At 45.4% G+C, this 20,484-nt stretch overlaps 1 protein-coding gene across 21 annotated transcripts in view; it reads right to left on the reverse strand.

The window, feature by feature from the left end:
• ADAM22 (ADAM metallopeptidase domain 22) overlaps positions 1 to 19,924 on the reverse strand; it is a 245,839-nt gene extending 225,915 nt beyond the window's left edge. For 9 of the 21 annotated variants that reach the window (XM_070059842.1, XM_070059843.1, XM_070059840.1 and 6 more), the window contains exons 1-2: positions 19,601 to 19,923; positions 18,995 to 19,155 (exon numbers count right to left, since the gene is read on the reverse strand). In XM_070059842.1, coding sequence (XP_069915943.1) covers positions 18,995 to 19,155; positions 19,601 to 19,676 — 237 coding nt within the window. In that variant the 5' untranslated portion in view covers positions 19,677 to 19,923. Of the gene's footprint in view, positions 1 to 18,994; positions 19,156 to 19,600 lie in introns of all 21 variants that reach the window. The other 12 variants (XM_070059849.1, XM_070059850.1, XM_070059847.1 and 9 more) reach the window with 3 other exon arrangements.
• Between the last annotated feature and the right edge of the window lie 560 nt (positions 19,925 to 20,484).

The raw sequence follows: 20,484 nt of genomic DNA on the forward strand, positions 1-20,484 counted from the left end.
TTTGGAGCCATTTGGGGAGTGAACCAGCAGATGGAAGGCTTCTCTCTCTGTTCTGTTGTCTCTCTCTCTCTCTCTCTCTCTCTCTCTCTCTGTAACTCTGTCTCTCAAATAAATAAATATTTTTAAAACAAATTACCTTCTAGGGGCAGGCTTGAGGTGACTTAGTTAGACTTCTACATATATTGAATTACCTAGGATTGGAAGGCAGCTCCAGCTCCCCATTACAACTCCTTGCCAATCTAATTCTAGAGGTAGGGGAAGATGGTTCAAATGATTGGGTTCTGAAACCCAGGTAGGAGAATGGTATTGAGCCCCTGGCTCCTGGTTTCAGCTCTGGCCCAGTCCTGGTCATTGTAAGCATTTGGAAAATAACCTCTTGAACAGAAACAAAATTACAATCTATGCTGTCTGCTGTAGCTCAATCCCCATTACCATGCTTAATTTTTTCTTTGCCATAGTACTTAACACCTTCAAATATGCTCTATAACTAATCAGTTATTATGGTTTCTCTACCTGCTGGAACATAAGCCTCAGAAGACAGAATTTTGGGTTTTGTTTTGATTCACTGTTATATTCCAAGGACCCAAAATGGTACTTGCCATATAATATGCCCTCAATAAATATTTGTGGAATGAATTAAAAAGATATCAATACACAGATAAAATAGGATATAACTACACACACACACACATATGCACTGTATTAATGTTGCCCAAATAGTTGTTGAGCCTTAATTTAAAATATATTAAAAAAAATGGAAACACTTTAATTGTAGAGCTGGCAAATTTAAACTTCATAAGAAAAGGAACAGGAGTCAAAGTCTATTAAATATTAGCCAATCCCCTTGGTTCCCTCTTGATTCAAAGATAGGATGACAAAAAAAGAGAAACCAAGACTCTCTGGTTCTGAGGAAAACACACTGCAGAGAACAGGCGCTATAAAAGGCACGATTAACAGCTCAGACAGAACTGAAATACGCCACCGCACAGGGCCAGAAGGTGCAGAGAAACGTACAGCTGTACTTCTCATCAAGTGAGAAGGCTGGACTCCAACTGACACAACCTTATGGAGACGAGATCCCACAAACACACACACACCTCTACCACCAGCAGCAACAGTACTGTCTGTGCTTGGTGCTCTTTTTCTTATTGAGCACATTTCTACAGTGAACATATGATGCTAAAATACAAGCATACGGACTTCTTCTAACCTAATTATTTCCTGAGAGAGAGAAATAACACAAACAATTTACTTGGGAATAACAGATTTTGGAAAGACTGTTGAATAATGTTGGAAATTCAAGAACACATGGTTGGTTGATTAAGTGTTAAAATATTTATTAAATATGGGAATCCATGGAGAGAAATGCAAGAGCTGAAGGCTATATCCAAGGCTGGGCTAAGAGTCACGTTAATAATAAGCTGAATAAGAGAATCAGATGTCACACTGGTTTATAGTTGTAAACAAACAAGGAAATGATAAAAAGTAGACAGCCCAAACAGAAATGGAAAAAACAATGAATGGAGAAAAGACTGACAGTTTTACTAAAAGCTATACTAGGGGCGAGTATTTAGCCTAAGAGTTACCTCCCACTCAGAGTGCCTGGGTTTGATACTCTGCTCCAGACCCTGACTCCAGCTTCTTGCTAATACAGACTGTGGGATGCAGTGGTGATGGTTCAAGTAGTTGGATCCCACGGAAGACACCTGGTTGACTTCCTGGTTCTCAGAATGGGCCCAGCCCAGTCTCAGCTTTTGCAAGAATCTAGGGAGTGAACCAGCAGGAGGGAGCTCACTCTATTGGTCTGCTTATGTCTCTCCACCTTTCCAACAAATAAGTAACTAATGTTTTAAATGTCTTTTTAGAAAACCCTATATTATCAATTTTTATTTTTATTTAATTTGGTTGTTTTAATTTTAATTAGTTTTGAACAGATTCGATGCACTTCATAGATACAATTTTTTTAAAGATTTTTTAAATGTATTTATTTGAAAGGTAGAGTTACAGAGAGACAGAGACAAGAGAAACAGGTCCCCATCTGCTGGTTCACTCCCTAAATGGCCACAATAGCTGGAGCTGCGCTGATCCAAAGCCAGGAGTCAGGAATTTCTTTCAGATCTCCCACATGGGTGCAGGGGCCCAAGGACCTGGGCCATCTTCTCCTACTTTCCCAGGCCGTAGCAGAGAGCTGGATCAGAAGTGGAGCAGCCGGGACTCAAACCAGCACCCATATGGGATGCCGGCACTGCAGACAGTGCCACAGCACCAGCCCCTGTAGGTACAATTCTTTATTTTTTTATCTGACAGGTAGATTTATAGACAGTGAGAGAGAGACACACAAAGAAAGGTCCTCCTTCTGTTGGTTCACTCCCCAAATGGCCACCACGGCCGGCACTGCGCCAATCCAAAGCCAGGAGCCAGGTGCTTCCTCCTGGTCTCCCAGGCAGGTGCAGAGGCCCAAGCACCTGGGCCATCCTCCACTGCCCTCCCGGGCCACAGCAGAGAGCTGGACTGGAAGAGGAGCAACCAGGACTAGAAACAGCACCCATATGGGACCGCAGGTGGAGGATTAACCAAGTGAGCCACGGCGCTGACCCGCTGTAGGTACAATTCTAAGAACATAATAATATTGCGTTCTGTGGGGAGCAACTCGGACTAGACTGTTACTGGAATTAAGACTTATTCTATGCATCTGCTCTCCCACAATATGGCGCTGGGAGAGGAGTAAACAGCTTCTACGCAGCTGCTTCTCGCCAATTTGAGTGATGACCTGCAGGAGCTGATCCTGCTCCTGATTGGAGGAGAGCAGCGTACTCGGCGTGTGGGTAGCAGAGTTGGGATTGGTGGAAGAGGACTATAAAGGAGGAGAGAGACAACATGCACCAGGAACACCTGAGGAACGATTCTACTGCACCATGGCCAGGGTTTTTTAGAGAATGAAATAGAATCGAGCTGGATTAAAAAGCATATTACTGCTTGTGACAAGAGGAAGGGCTGCTTCGAGACACACTCATTTTTATCTGTGGAGTGTGTTTTCACATGTACACATACATCTGCACAAATGTTCACAGTTGGCATCATTCCTAATGACCAAACAATGGGTGGGAATCAACCCCAGTGCCTGTCAATACGAATGGATAAATAATGGAATATTATTCAGCAATAAAAAGGAATGGAGTACTGATACATGCTGCATCATGGACGAGACTTGAGAACATGTTAAGTGAAAGGCCCCAGTCATAGAGGACCAGAGAGGGAATGAGTCCATGTGCGTGAAAGCTGTTCCGAGCAGGTAGGGCTACAGAGATAGAAGGTAGAGCTGCGGGGTCTAAGGCTCGGCTAGTGTTGGGGGAGCTCCTCCCGAAGAGATGAAAAGGCTTTAGAGTTGATCATGGTGATAGTTGTTCAACTCTAGAAATATGTCCAAAAGAATCCAATTCTTGCACTGTTTTCAAATGGGTGAAATTCTATGGTTAGCAATTATCTCAATAAAGCTGCTTTAAAAATATACATAGGTGGGGCTGGCACTGTGGCACAGTGGGTTAAAGCCAACACCTGCAATGCCAGCATCTCATATAGGTGCCAGTTCGAGTCCCGGATGCTCCACTTCTGATCCAGCTCTCTGCTGTGGCCTGGGAAAGCAGTAGAAGATGGCCCAGGTCCTTGGGCCCCTGCACTCCTGTGGGAGACCTGGTAGAAACTCCTGCCTCCTAGCTTCGAATCAGCTCAGTTCTCACCATTGCGGCCATTTGGGGAGTGAAACAGCAGACAGGAGACCTCTCTCTCTATCTCTACCTCTCTCTGTAACTCTGTCTTTCAAATAAATAAAAATATATCTAGAAATATATATATATATATGCATAAGTAAAGTATGAATTAGTTTGTGCCTGCGACTACACTAGGTGAGCTGAAGCTATGAAACAGTTGGAATTAATTCCCATGGGACAACTACTGCCCCTTTTGAAGTAAAGCCCCCTGACCACCACAAGCTCTCACTTTCTCTTCCAATCTTAAAACTACTTTCGAATCTTTCACTCACATTAAGGCATAGATGCTTGAAATTACTTATACTAAAGTGACTTCTCTATAGGTGTTTTTCTGATTTAAACCAGCATGTGCAGAACTTTTAGAGGCATGGAAATTTCACAGAGTATTTCACAAATGGGTAACATCCATTCCCTACAGCTTTTGAAAAAATATAAAATAATGTAAAAATTTTATATTGATATATCATTCATTAACATTATGAATAATAGAAATAACCTTATTAATTAATAAATAACTTATGGGTTTATTATAAATGTTACACTAAATTTAGAAAATCCATATTAAATAGTACAGATATTTTATATTGATGTGTACATCCATATAAGGTAGGAAGGTAAAAATTAGAAAAAAATTAAAGCATTAGATAAGAAAGTATCTGGATTACTTATGGAGGAAGAAAGAAAAAAAAAAGAGATTGTCCTTAGTTCAAAATCACAGTTAAAAAGAAAATCAAGCCCTAAGAATAAACATCCACGGACATCCTTGGCTGAACACGTCGTATGAATACAAATCCATCAGAAACAGTGTGTGTCACTCTCCAGGGAGACGTACAGCACTGTCTTAAAGAGAACGCAGCTCCAGGCAGCAGAGGACAGAGTCTGGTGAACAAAGTCACACACAAAGGTTAAGTAGCTTGGATTCGTTCTTGTTAGGCGAGTCGGGGCTATAAACTGACATGAATGCTTTTGTCACAGTGATTAAAGTGGCCAGGAGACAGAGAGAGGGCTGTATGTGGTGGAATAGCAGGATGCCAATCATCGTCCAAGTTCAAGTTCCTGCCATGTCTCTTGCATTCTCTTCTTATCGTGGCCCTGCCTTTCCAGCAAACCCTGCCCTGCCCTGCCCTGCCGGGGATCTGAAGCACGAGGGACAGCCTTCCCAGGCCAGGGGCTTGCTCAGAGGGGAGTCTCAGAGAACCTGGGCATGAGGTGTACAAGAAGGCTCCAGCGGGCCAGCAGGAATGTGTGGAGGGGAGAGGAAGAGTGAGTCCAGAGACAGACATCAACGTGAAAGACACTCACGCTCCTCTACACCATCCGACCAAGGAGCTGAACAATCCAGAGGAGAGAATGCCGCCACTGGTGGAAGAACCTCGGGAGTACACAATCAGCCACGTAACTGGTCACTAAACTATTTTTCTAGCTCTCTGAGGCGAAAAAAAAAAAAAATGAAACAAAAACAGACCATAAGCATTCACAGAGCACCAATGGTGGTCTGACACAGCACTTCCTAGCAAACAAATGATTAAAATGAAGGACCAGATTTGAACCCAAGACAGTCTATCTCACGGGGACATCTTCTAGGAACACCCACTGTCAGTGCCCAACCCTGCTGCTTACACACACACAGCACACGGGTTTTACATCGCACACATGGGGCGAGTTTTACTTTCAATATACCTGTGACAGTGCCTCGTCTTCCTGTGCACTAACTAGGAATCCCGTTGCCATGGAGCCACAGACCATCATTCTGAATCAAGGTAACACTGCTGAAGACTGAGAAGCCACAAGCTCAGCGGGGGGAGGGGGGCGATGAACGAAACAAACAGGAAAAGAACAGAGATTTAAAGGCAGAAGGTTTGCCGAACGATAACACTTTTATCAAATCCCAAAATAAAAAAATAAAAAAAACAAAAAAATCGAGTCCTACAATGTGCAACAGGAGCAGTTCCCAACACTGGATGTAGAAAACTTCGGGAGCTTTCTTTCTTTTTTTTTTTTTTTTTAATTTTTTGACAGGCAGAGTGGACAGTGCGAGAGAGAGACAGAGAGAAAGGTCTTCCTTTGCTGTTGGATCACCCTCCAATGGCCGCTGCGGCCGGCGCACCGCGCTGATCCGATGGCAGGAGCCAGGAGCCAGGTGCTTCTCCTGGTCTCCCATGGGGTGCAGGGCCCAAGCACCTGGGCCATCCTCCACTGCACTCCCTGGCCACAGCAGAGAGCTGGCCTGGAAGAGGGACAACCGGGACAGAATCGGGCGCCCCAACCGGGACTAGAACCCGGTGTGCCGGCGCCGCTAGGCGGAGGATTAGCCTAGTGAGCCGCAGTGCCGGCCCTGGAGCTTTCTTTTTTACTTCAGTTGTTAACAGAAAAAGAGACACTTGACAGAAACAGAGTAGGGGAAAAATACAGAATAAGCCAAGGGCCACAGCTACTGAGAAGCTATGTCACCAGGAAACTGACAAATGCAAAGAGGCTCTAGGAAAGTGGCAGAACACGGACTAACAGAGAAGGAGAGAGAGACGAGGAGAAAAGAAAAGAATTAACCAGGGGAACGCTAATGTCACAACAGGGGAGTGGGAGCTTAAGAACAGAACACAGTCCTTTATAAGTCACGGCATCAATAATTTCATTCAGCGACAAGGCTGGGAAGAAACAACATTGAAGATGACGGTCCAAGCTTTCAACACGTGCTTTTCTGTGCAATTAAATGAAAATAATTTTTACCCCTAATCCTACAACTGCAAACTTCAAGATTTCATAGTCAGAACATTTAAACAATTTATGAATCACTGACCTCAGATTTCACGTTAAATCAGTTAAACTATAAATTATTAGTACTTTCCCATCATTAACTGTGAGAGAACACTGTGTATGCAAGATCATTAAGAGGTATAAGAATATGATGCTAAACCTATCTCAGAAATCAAATTGAATGCTAATTCCTAGTATTTCTGCACCAACACCCTCTCCTTTCTTTTTACCCCATAGGACCTGGAAGTTAATTTTAAAAACTTGCTATACGTTGTGATTTGGAGTAGTTCCACCTCTCGTTACTCAGACAGAAATGGCTTCAGCTTTACAGACAGCAATGAACACAGCTTGAATTTCTCCTACCTTCTTACCAGCCAGTATCTGTCCACATTAAAATGTGCTTTCATGAGGAAACGTTAGGGAGGAAAAAGCCAGGTACTATTTGCAACTCAACTAGCTGTAAATTGTCAAACTGTCAGAACAATTTTGTAGGCCTGAATCAAAGTTTTCATCATCTTCAGTGATGTTTAAGTTTCCATCAAAATCAAGAAAAACCCTTCCTAAAAACAGTAACTTAATTACTCAGAATAACTGCAAATTTGTAAATGCATTTTTTAAAAAAAATTCCCAATGCTACTTGAAGCTTTTCTGGAAGGCACATCAGAGTATTCCTAACTACTGTTGGGATACAGGTAACACCAAGCATCTTGAAAATAACTCATTCCCTGTAGTAAACAAAGACTGACACCAAAAAAGATCCATCTGAACAGAGCAAATTCTCCAAACCCCAACTGACAAAGTCTGTTCTTTCACTCAGCATACACTGACTTAATGAACACTATACACCATTCAGAATGAGGCTGGGGACCACTGCTGTGGCAAAGTAGACTAAGCCTCTGCCTACAGTTCTGGTATCCCATGTGAGTACTGGTTCACATCCTGGCTGCTCCTCTTTCAATCCAGCTCTCTGCTGTGGCCTGGGAAAGCAGTGGGAGATGGCCCAAGTGCTTAGGCCCCTGCACCCACGTGGGAGACACAGAAGAAGCTCCTGGCTTTGGATCAGCCCAGCTTCAGCTGTTGAGGTCATTTGGGGAGTGAACCAGTGGATAGAAGACCTCTCTCTCTGTCTCTCCCTCTCTCTGTCTGCATCTCTGTATCTCAAATAAATAACATTTTTTTAAAAAAAGAATACAGCTGTTTCTCATTTTGTACAAACTCAGTGTGGCTTGTAAAGAATCAAAAACTCTTGCATACAACAGGAAATCCACCTGTGGCTAGGCCACACCTCCTGACCCAGGAGCAGCACACTGTCTGGAATCTCAACTAGACACTGGGGAGAGGACCCTCTCCCCTTAGACTACAGGCTGTTAGAAGAGCAACCACGCAGAATGGGGAAGAGGAAGAGGAGGGAGGTGAGAAGAGGCAGGAGGGAGAGGCGATGAAGGAGCTGTTCTCCCTGTGAACCAAACACTTGAAGCTCACGAGGAGATTTAAAAAAAATCCCAAAGTGCATCAGGGCAAGGTTGGCTTAAAAGCAAACAAATAACACAAGGTTCTCTTTCAAGACCCAAGACCCAGAGATCAAGAGCAGAGCCAATGACTAAAACCTAGACGGCTGAGATGAGAACTTTTCAAATGCCTCAGACCCCAGGAAGCTCCCTCTGCTTGCAACCAGAGGTCACTGGACTGACCCAGCACGGCAGACCTAGTATTTTTTTTTCTCGATAATAGATCTCCAGTTTCCCAAGTCTCACCTTCTACTACCCTTTCACCCACAGCCTGCTCCTGCCGAAATCCTGGTGATCCTACATCGCTCGCAGCCAGCTGTCTGCCTTGCTTCTTCTGTAGCCTATATAGATTAACAGCAGCAGCTTCTGCGTGACCTTGACTGCTGCCTATGTCTGCGGAGGATCTGCAGCCGCGTTCCCTAACAGACCATTCCACAGGCATTAGAATCCCACTGGGGGATTTAAGGACCTCCACAGAACCAAGTTATCAAACAGCAGCTCCTTCTGCAGTATCATGCTATTTAATCAAAGAAAGAGAAGCCACTGAGACAGAAACTTCAACAATGACCAAGAGTAGCAAACTGCCATAGCAACCCAACCCTAACAGCTTAACCTCATTAACAAAGGGCATGCAGGCAGTATCTCTAAACAAGTCTACTGGAATGGCAAACTGAGGGGGTAGAGGGGCATCAGAATAGAAACTGACCAACTGGAGGTCAAGGCGACAGCCACGAGGCAGCGCCAAGTGGAATAAACGATCTAACAAAACTGCCAACCAGGAGTTCTGCTTCAGGCAGAAAATTTTTAAACCAATAGCAAAATGGGAGCTCTGGAGGCCCATCTGCATAAAGCATCATTGATTTCTCATCTCCAAAGAGTTTCATCTAATGATCTTTACTTGGGACCAAAAAATGCAACAAAAGAGCAACTACTGCTAAGTGCTAACTCCCCTTGTACAAAAAAAAAATCAATTTTTAAAAAGGAGAAGAAAAATGTTTATACACCCTTGCTTGCTGAAATGTGGGATTCTGAAAATTTCTCCCAAATAACAGATTCGGCAGGACAAGGAAGATGATTACATTCTTTAATCCTTCTCTTTCCAGTCAGAACTGAAATACTTCTGGATAATGGTACAGCATTTTAAATTTTATTTTCAAAATCAAGTTACATATAATAGTCTGTCTCAGGGAAAACAAAGCAGATTTCTATCTTAAAAGAGACTCTGATGATGAAATTAGAGGTAAAGGACAGACAGAAGTCTAAAATCTTTTTTTATATGAAATATTTTTATGTTTTAAAATACAGCATGTTGACCTCTATTTTTTAATTATGTTAAAATAATTGCAAGTTAACCAAGGAGGAGACTTGGCAGGACCAAGAGTTTTTTAAAAGAAATAATGTTAGCTAGCTATGTTTCAACACAGAGATGAATGGGAAATCACAGGTTAACTAAGTGGCAAAAAAAAAAAAAGATTATTGCTGTTGATAGCTAACATCTTTTCTGAGAATGCTTTCCAAATTCTTCCACTTATTTGCTGTATGACCCGGGGCAGGGTGATAAGCTTCTGTCAGCCTCTGTTTTCTGTAAAATGGGTAGTCAGCCTACCACGACCACAGATGCTGCATCTACACATTCAACTAACCATGGATGGAAAATATTCGAAGGAAAAAAACTTATAAATTATTTACAAATTTTTCTTGTTTTCTTTTTTTTCTTTTTTCATTGAGGAGCAGAGCAACAGAGATATAGAGACAAAGAGAGGCAGACAAAGGGAGCTCCTATTCACCAGTTCATTCCCCAAATTTTCTCAACAGCCAGGTTGGGACCTTGGGCCAGAACCAGGAACCAGCAACCAGGAACTCAACTGAAGTCTTGCATCTGGATGGCAGGGACCTCATTATCTGCTGCCTCCCAAGGTCTGTGTTGGCCAAAGGCTGGAGACAGGAGCCAGAGCTAGAAACCAAACCCAGGCTCCCCTAGGGCGGATACAGGTGTCTTAACTGCCAAGCTAAACACCAGTTCTCTGTACAGATATTTTGTTTCTGTCATTATTCCTGAATCAACACAGTATAACAACTAACTACATAGCATTTACATTTCACTAAGTATTATATGTAATCTAGAGATGATTTAAGTATATAATAGGCTGGCGCCACAGCTCACTAGACGACTGCAGCGCCAGCACCCCGGGTTCTAGTCCCGGTTGCTCCTCTTCCAGTCCAGCTCTCTGCTGTGGCTGGGGAGGGCAGTGGAGGATGGCCCAAGTGCTTGTGCCCTGCACCCGCATGGGAGACCAGGAGGAAGCACCTGGCTCCTGGCTTCGGATTGGCGCAGCGCCGGCTGTAGCAGCCATTATGGGAGTGAACCAAAGGAAGGAAGACCTTTCTCTCTGTCTCTCTCTCTCTTTCTCACTGTCTAACTCTGCCTGTCAAAAAATAAAGTATATAATAATAGTATCCACGTAATAAGGAGAGATAATAGATGTAAATCACTCATCCCAGTGGCTAAGATATGGTAATGCTCAACAAATATTAATTTCTCTTTTCAACTCCTTCCTTCACTGTTTGCTTTCTTGTGCTCTTATTACCAAAGGAAAAACATTCAACTACAGTGTTCACAGAAGCTATCACTTTGGGTTATTTGTTTTTTTATTATTATTATTATTTTTTTTTTGGCCAGGCAGAGTTAGACAGTGAGAGAGAGAGAGATAGAGAGAGAGTTATAGACAGTGAGAGAGAAAAACAGAGAGAAAGGTCTTCTTTCCGTTGGTTCACTCCCCTAATGGCCACTACGGCCGGCGCTGCGCCGATCCGAAGCCAGGAACCAAGTACTTCTTCCTGGTCTCCCGTGCAGGTGACCCAAGCAGCTGAGCCATCCTCCACTGCCCTCCCAGGCCACAGCAGAGAGCTGGACTGGAAGAGGAGCAAACAGGACCAGTACCTGGCGCCCCAACCGGGACTAGAACCCGGGGTGCCGGCGCCACAAATGCAGGATTAGCCAAGTGAGCCACGGCGCCGCCCTGGGTTATTATTAATTACATCTCTCTCTCTCTCTCTCTTTTTTTTAAGATTTTATTTGTTTACTTGAAAGAGTTAAAGATAGGCAGAGGCAGAGAGAGAGAGAGAGAGAGAGAGAGAGAGAAAGAAAGTCTTCCATCCACTGGTTCACTCCCCAAATGATCTCAATGGCTGGAGCTCGGCTGATCCAAAGACAGGAGCCAGGAGCTTCATCGAGGTCTCCCACATGGGTGTAGGGGTCCAAAACACTTGGACCATCTTCCACTGCATTCCCATGCCACTAGCACGGGGCTGGATAGGAAACAGAGCATTCAGGACTCAAACTGGCGCCCATATGGGCATCACAGCTGGCAGCCTTACCCACTCTACCACAATACTGGTCCTAATTACTTATCTCTTTTATTTGAATGATTTCACATTTTGGACTCTGATGCTACCAGCTCTGTGAAATCACAAATATATTTTCCACTTTTCTTTTGGAGAAGTATCTGTGACTATAAATCCCTATTTAGCACTTAATGTTTCTGTTTCCCAAACTTTAACCAGAAGAGAGCATATATAATTTTAGTGTTAACTGCTGAATACTAAAATCTTTGCTTTACAATGGAAAGAGTGTAAAAATCAATGTACCTACCCACAAACAGAACAGATGGCCTTCGAAAGTAGTTTCCACCTTTTAAATGCCAAATGTCTTTATATATTCCACATTCATTTTCAAGATGGTAAAAATCAAATGACCTTGCTGTGTTTTGTAACAACAACTTTCACTATTATACAACTTTAAAAATACACATATTTTTTCAAGCACTGTAAGAAATATATAGTTCCAATGGGATAAGTGTAAAAAATCTTTGACCCCAGTTCAAATATATCCAAACGTTTTGAATGCCTTCTAAAGAAGTGTTGGCGGTCCCCTACCATTGCAAGTTTGTGTAGTGGATATGCACACAGGCAGTGCAGTCAGGCAAAACTGACTGAATTTGAATCCCCTCTCAGCGACCTATCAGCTCTGTGATTTTACAGATGATGGCATTATCCATCATCGATGACTTTTGTGAGGAGGGAATGAGTTAATGTATAGAAAGCATACACAAGACTAATCAGCATGTAAAAGCTGACCATGTAAGTTGACATATGTTATAAATGTGCACTATAAATGTTTAGTGTACAATATATGGTGACACTACTTTAAGCATTTTTCTCTTTTCTTCATCTTTTCCTTTTTCCTTGCACTGTTTCCCTCAGTCTCCTCCTTTTCTTCTGCTCCTCCTCCCTCCCCACTTCTGTCGGCATCTTCTTTCCCTTTGCGGCTTAACCGTGAGACTTAACAATAAACATGGCCCTATCTTAGCCCACCAGAGCCATGGTGACTGCAAAGGTTTGGGCTGGAAGAAAAAGCAAGTTCTTCTCCTTATGTTTCTAGGAGGGCTATGACCGTTAACAATGATGGCAGAACACTTGGCTTTCTTTGAAACACAAGAAAGCAAATAAAACTAGGAACAATTTTTATCAATTTATAAGCTGTTAGAGTCACGGTTTGCCATATGCAGCTGTAAAAAAATAAGGAAATATTAGTTCCTCTTGTGCACAGTAAAATCTTTAGGTAAAATTTCAAAGATATCTGCAAATATACACAAAATTATACCTGTATTTCTGTTTTGTTTGCTCTCATAGAATAAAAATAGAAAAATTCTTGAATTAGTTTTGATGACCTAGAGCTTCTCTCTAAGACTGTGAATCTACTTGGTTATGTAAATTTGAGAGTAGATTTAAGGAAACTCCCACGATTTTGAATTTTAATTTCTTTTTAACTATTTCATTGTAAGAGAAGAACACTAGTAGGAGAATAAAAGCACATGGCAAAATAGCTTCCTTCTATTTGTGGCAGAATAGAGCACTGTTTGGTAGCAAAACTTTATCAATAGCAAGCTACTAAGTTTAACAAGTGCACCTTTAAAAACAACATTTGTGCTATCCTTGCAAAGTATCTCCAAAGCTGTAATCCTAGGAGTGCTTTTCTGCCAGGGAATCAGTACTGCAGGCTACTGACTGGCAAGCTGACTCAGCTCCCAAGTGAAACAGCACAATTTTAAGTTCAGCTCTGCCACGTGTAGGAACGGTGTGTGACCATCTTCACAACAATGGAGCACACCCACTGCTGCCATCTTGCACCTGCCCCAGTCATTACTAGATATGTATTTTTGTAAATTTTTTAATTTGTTTATTTGAAAGGGGGGGGGGACATTCTTCCATTCACTGGTTCATAACAGCCATACATGGCTGCAACAGCCAAGGCTGGGACAGGATGAAGCCAGGGGCCAAGTACATCTTTTGGGTCTCCCATGTGGGTAGCAGGGGCTCCAGCACTTGGGCCATCTTCCTTTGCTTTCCCAGATGCATTAACAGGGCACTGGATTGGAAGTGGAGCAGCCAGGACTTGAACTGGAGCCCAAGTGGGATGCTGGCTCTGCAACAGCAGCTGAAGGCTCTGCACCGCAGCACCAGCCCCTCATTACTGGATATTAAAACAAAAATAAACTGTACAGCTATGAGTATGTCCTTGGCACGGACTGACTACATAAGCAACTACAACACTTTCAAAGGAAAGAGATAAAAGAAAAAAGTAACCCAACTATCCCTTGGCATCAAAAGATACCTGATAAGAAGCCATTCTGCTACTCATAAAGAAATAAAATCTTTGGATAAAAAACAAACCATTGACAATTTAGGAGGTGACCACACAACAAAATAAACCAGCAAATGACCTCTCTTTCATGCTATTGTAAATCTGTGATGCCCAACTGGACAAAGAACTAATCACTAAGGTGCTTCATTTAAAAAAGAACAATTACATGATTATCAATACCAAACTCTGATAAGATTCATATCTTATCCATAAAGGAAGCCAGTTCTTTTTAAATGGCCTGGGAAAGCTGTAGAGGATGGCCCAAGTCCTTGGGCCTCTGCACCCACGTGGGAGACCCAGAAGAGGCTCCTGGCTCCTGGCTTCGGATCAACGCAGCTCCAACCCTTGAGGCCAATGGGGGAGTAAACCATCAGATGGAAAACCTCTCTCTCTCTCTGCCTCTTCACTCTCTGTATAACTCTGACTTTCAAATAAAATAAATAAATCCTTTTTAAAAAATAAAAAAGCCCTGGCCTGAAGTGCCAGCATCCCATGTGGGTGCTGGTTCTAGTCCCAGCTGCTCCTCTTCCTATCCAGCTCTCTGCTATGGCCTGGGATAGCAAGAGAAGATGGCCCAAGTCCTTGGACCCCTGCACCCACATGGGAGACCCGAAGGAAGCTCCTAGCTTCGGATCAGCTCTGGCCATTGCCGCTATCTGGGGAGTGAACCAGCAGGTGGAAGATCTCTCTCTGTGTCTCTATCTCTCTCTGTAACTCTTTCAAATAAATAAAAATAAATCTTTTAAAAAAAATAAAGTATGCAGTCATATAACCAACCATGCACTAGAACATGGACTCATATCAACAGAATTACTATTTCACATCAGTCAAACTGTCAGCATTTAAATAGAACAAAAGCAAAAATTGCTTCCAAAATATAAGTTCCTAATTAGGGATGAAAATGGAAACAAGGGCACATTAAGATAACATTAAGGTGTTTCACACCATCATAGTTCTTGAGAGCTTTCTGAAACATTAACTAATGCACTACTGAGTCCCCTACCCTTGGTCAAGGGCGTGAGTTCTCCAGGTGGAAGTAATTCTTGAATTAGGTTAGATGACCTGAAAGATCTCTTCTCTTCTATGGGATTCCACTTAATTATGTAAATTTGAGTAATTTGTAAATTATTTCTGGAAAAGTGTTTAAATCTCTGGTTATTACAGCACAATTTTACATTTGAGTGATGTCACATAATTTCTAAATACTACTCAAGCAGCCTGAGGGAGGTAATGTTATTTAGCAGATTCACAGAGCACTTACTATACGCATACCATTTCTCTATGTGTTTTATAAATATTAACTCACTTACGGTGCGGTGTATTCAGTATATTCAGTAACTGAGGCCTTTTGAAGCTTAATTATATTAAAAACTGGCATTTACCAGTGAATTAAAGTGAACAATTACATTCACTCATTCTTTGAAATTAAAACTACTCATTTCTAAAAACCAGGACTGTCCCACAAGAACACAAATCTGACCAGATTGAAACATTTCTATCACCTCCAACACAGAGTTAGGAAGGTGGTTCTGCTCCTACCGCCTGCTGGCCTGTTTGTCTCACTGCTCCCTTGAACCTTCACTACCCGCAATTAACAAAGACACAACCTGACTCCCAGGGGCCGGTGCACTTGCTGTCCCCTTTGTAGGATATACCCACCCTCTTCCCTTCATGTAGCAAATTGCTAACACTCTGCAAACACAGCACCTCCCTCAGAAAGCACACCCAACCACTCCTCTGGGTTAAGGACTGGGCCTATTACCCGCAGAAAAGCACAGAGAAGGGCAAAGTATAACTGCTTATTCACTCATTTATCTCGCACTCAACTGTGGGCTGCTGGAAGGCTACAGCTATTTCTTTTCTCTTTAATCCCTAGAACCTTAAAATTAGTACACAGTAGGAGCTCAAGTAAATAAATCCTTTTAAATAAACAAATGAACATACAAGCTTAATGAAGTCACAAGAAGTCAGCTTGACTTTATCCCTGAAATGGAAAAGGAGCTACTAAAAGTATCTATGGGTGCATAAGATGCCCTAAGTTGTACCTATTTGATTACCAAAGAAATAACAAAAGCCATAGAAAAGCAACTGAGGTTCTCTGGTTCAATGACAGAGCTCAGGGAAACTGTCAATGTCAAAAGCGCAAGCTCCTGGCTCCTGGCTCCAGACCGGCGCAGCTCCAGCCGTTGCGGCCATCTGAGCAGCGAACAGCAAATGGAAGACCTCTCTCTCTGTCTCAACCTCTCTCTGTAACTCTTCCAAATAAATAAAATAAATCTTTAAAAAAAAAAAGTGCAAGAAAATTCAGTTTCCTAACTGTATGAAAAGTTGGCCTAAGTTAACTAGGACTTTACAACTCTAACTGCCGAATTCAGTGCTAGCCATCAGTGACTTCCAGATGTAGGTTATTTTTAAGAGCAGGGCAAAGGACAGGGGCTCCCCGGGTGGTGCAGACACTGAGATGCACAAGCGCACACCTCAGCACTTGCAGGCACTGAGATAATTTCCTGGAATGACGACTCTGGTGACAGGACTGTGCCATTACTTTGACTTCTGACTTGATTGAATGATTCCTTCACGAGAGAGAGCATTCAGCCCAGCAGATAAGGAGCCCATGTCCCACTTCAGAGTGCCTGTGTTCAATTCCTGGCAGAGAGCAGGTGATGGTTCAAGTAACTGCATTCCTGCCACCAACCAAGGAGACCCGGACTGAGCTCCCAGCTCCTGGCATTGGACCTGGCTCAGTTTCAGGCATTACAGGCCCTTTGTGGGGTGATCTAGCAGATGGGAGGTGTGTCTGTCTGTCTGTCTCTCCACTCCTCTCCCACCGCTTCTCATATAAATAATCTATTCATGCTGTCTATCTAAACCCTACTAATCCATTTCACCTCACCAAAAGCCACCTTAACTGTGAGGTTCCATAGGAGACAGAAGCTCCATGGGACCAAGGTACCTTTTGCCCCAAGTGGAGAGGCCTGTCAACCAAAAAACTGCAGAAGCGGAAGTCCCTAAGGTGGGGGGAAACGGTGGACTGGCTCATCTCCCGAAGGCAGTGGTCTTTCACCAGCACAGAGACGGGCAGAGGGCACCGGCGCACACCCCAGCTGGAGGCTTTCTTTTCTGTATCTCTCCTCCCTTCTCTCCTTCCCTTCCTTTCCCTTGCTTAAAACACTGCCTGTATCAGCAAAACCCAGACTTGGGAAACTACAGGAGAAAAAAGTCATGGCTTCAGTGAGTAAACTGCAGGGATAAAAACATAAATAAGTGCTGGAAACTATAAATTAAAAGATTTAAAACTAAAACAACAGGAGTGGGCATTTGGAAGAGCAGTTAAGATGCTGCTTGAGATACCTGCATCCTATTTCAGATTCAAGTCCCAGATCCTCTGCTTCCAATAAAACTTCCTGCTAATGCACATATATACAAATAACACACACACACACACACACACACACACACATTACTTGTAAGGCAATTGGAAGTTTGAAAAGACTTGAAAATTCTTAAATTTCAAAAATATAACATGGTCACATTTTCAAAAGAACCCTTACCCCATTGAAATTTTTAATGAATAAAAGGATATGGGCTGGCGCCGCGGCTCACTAGGCTAATCCTCCACCTAGCGGCGCCGGCACACCGGGTTCTAGTCCCGGTCGGGGTGCCGGATTCTGTCCTGGTTGCCCCTCTTCCAGGCCAGCCCTCTGCTGTGGCCAGGGAGTGCAGTGGAGGATGGCCCAGGTGCTTGGGCCCTGCACCCCATGGGAGACCAGGAAAAGCACCTGGCTCCTGGCTCCTGCCATCGGATCAGCGCGGTGCGCCGGCCGCAGCGCGCCGGCCGCGGCGGCCATTGGAGGGTGAACCAACGGCAAAGGAAGACCTTTCTCTCTGTCTCTCTCTCTCACTGTCCACTCTGCCTGTCAAAAAATAAAAAAATAAATTAAAAAATTTTAAAAAAAAAAAGGATATGAGTTGCTTGAGAATAATCCAGGAAGGGGAAGAAAATAAGTAAGGGTATAGATAAGGCAAGCTTGGTCATGAGCTGCTAATTGCTGTTATATTTTTGTTTCTTACATTATTCTATTTTTTATGTGCTTCAAGTATTTTATGATCAAAGGTCGCAAAAGGGTATGAGAATATTCCCCCTACGCAGATGAAAAGTCAGACAGGGAAACTGTGTCCCTCTGACTGTTCAATTTTCACATGGAAACAAATCAAAATGGAAAAGGAAAAGAGGCATTTACCAAACATTAGTTCAAATAATAAAATCTTTCATTGAAGGCGTGGTATATTAAATGTTCTCCTTAGTAATCTAACTTTGGTGTATATTACAGTGTCCCTTAAATCATATTTTACACACACATTTATAAATTCATAAACTAGCACATCATCATTATAAACTTAATTTGGTGGAATATATGTACACTTGTGAAATTGCTCAGCTTGTCTTTGCTTCACTGAAGTTAACAACTACACGAACAAGTTCTGTCTTAATAGGTTACACCTGAGTAGGTGCACGGCCCTTCAGGTCGATGCGTATAAACACACACACACACACACACACACACAAAATGCTTATAGAACCCCCCCCCAAAAGGCTTCCTGAAATGAGCCAGTAAATTCAAAATAACTGCCAGGAATATCTGTGCGTGAGTGAAACTGAACCACATCCAGGTGCAACGACAGAGTTTTCCAAACACAACTGATCAACGCTCCATAAACACAGCCCCAACGACACCAAGAGGAGAGCCGGGAGAGAGCAGCCCTGTTCTGGAGAGGCAGAGGTGGCCGGCACATCCCTGGCGTCCGCAATCTGGGCCCGCTGAGAACCCTGAAGTTGCGAAGGTTCGGAGAGTCTGGGTTTCCCTGCAGTGTCTCTAGCCTTATTTTTTTTTTCCTCCAATTTTTTCTGCAGCACCAATCTTGGGCTAAACCACTTACAAAGTCTTCTCTTTGAGGGTTCAAGCAAGAATGATGATGCAAACTCTGCCCTGCTCCTCCTCCTCCTCCTCGCCCCTCCCACGCACGGCTTTGGCTCCACAGCAGGCACCGGGTCCCTGCTCCTGCGCTCGTCCCCCTGCCCCGAAGCCCTCGGCCTGCGGTTCTCCGCGCGCCTCCCGGGTTCCCCTTTTCGCTTCCTCTCGCCCCGGGAGCGCCGGGCCCGCTCCCTTCACCCGAGGCACCGCGTCTCCAGGGCAACGGAGAGCACACGCGGGGTCGCGCGGCCGCGCGAGGACCGCCCCGCCCCGCGCCGCGCCGCTCACCTGCCGGCCGCCGGGGTGGCCCCGCACCCGCGTGTCCAGCTCGTCGTGGCGAGTTTCGTCCCCGCCGCCCGCGCGGTAGACGAGGCGCAGGGGCACGGTGCTCTGGCGCTCCAGGAAGCGGTTTTCCTTCCTCCTCTCCAGCCCCGCCAGCGAGGCGTCCCCTGCACGCAGGAACGGGTGGGCAGGGAGAAAAGGCGAAAATCCTGACCCCGGCCCGCACTGCAACATCCCGCGGTCCCGGTCTCCCCTCCCCACCGCGAGAACCCCAGCGCCCCCTCCTCGCCCGGGGACCCCAGCCCGGAGCCTTGGACCAGCATCCAGGCTCGGGGCCCAGAGCAGAGCAGCCCTTTCCCACCCTTCCCACGCCTCCTCTTCACAAGAAAAACCCACATTTGACCGAAGGCTGCCGAAGCATCCGCGCACCCCCACACATTTATTTATTTTTTTATTTTTTGCTCCACTTCTCGTCACCATTCCCAATTTAAAATCATCATCACCATCACCATCATCTCCCCGCGCACTTGGGCAATGGGGATGCTCCCTTCGAAACGCGCCCGGGGGACTCCACGAAGATGCCCCGGAGCCTGGGGCGAGTGGCGAACTTACCTGCCCGGCCGCAGCGCGCCACGGGGCAGGTCCCCAGGGCGCAGAGCAGCAAGAAGGGCACCGCCGCCGCCCGCATGGTGCTGCCGCCAGCCCGCCTCGCCCGACGCGCGCCGCTGCTCACGCCCGGGGCGCCGAGGCCGCCCGCCCGGGTCGGCTGCCCCTGGCCGCGCTGCAGCCTGCGCCGCGCCGCTGCCTTAGTGCTGCATTGTAAGCCAGCGACTGCAGCATTGGGCGGGTGGCGGTAGCTAAGTGGCTTCTGGCGCCTCCCACCTCATCGCCTGGCTCCGGCCCAGACGGGCGACGAGCGCAAGGCGGGGAGCGAGCGAGCGAGCGGCGAGCGCACGGCGCTCCCGGCCCCCGAGCGCGCGCGCACACACGGCCAGGGGCGCCCGCCGGGAAATGTAGTCCTGGCTCCGCGTGCCGCTCGTGCGCGCCGCGGCCTCGAGAGCGCGAGGCCCTCGGCCGCCGGCGGACGGACGCGACGGAGGAGCGGGCAGAGGAGCGCGCGCGGCGGGCGGGTGGGCGGGGAGGCCTGTGTGGCCCGGGGCAGTGTCGGACGCGCCGTGCGCGCGGCGGGAATTCATCCTCACCGAGCGCCAGACTGCACCGGTCCCCGGACTGGAATCCTCAGGGCGCCTCGCCCTCCTGAGTACGCGTGGACACAAGTGCACGGAGCGCACCTGCCCTCGGACACAGTGCCGCGTACCCAGCGTCCTGGTGATGCGCAGTGCGGGGAGCCAAGGAGGGCGCGCTGGGGAAAGTCTACACGAGGCCGAATCTCCCTTCTCTTCACCCCTGCCTACTTTAGACCTCTATTTGAAAACCGAACATGAAGAAATTTACTATTTTTTCCCCTGCTTTTTCCAGTTTCTGCTGGTTCCAAA

Source organism: Oryctolagus cuniculus, chromosome 16, assembly GCF_964237555.1.
Source record: "Oryctolagus cuniculus chromosome 16, mOryCun1.1, whole genome shotgun sequence".
Taxonomy (NCBI): domain Eukaryota; kingdom Metazoa; phylum Chordata; class Mammalia; order Lagomorpha; family Leporidae; genus Oryctolagus; species Oryctolagus cuniculus.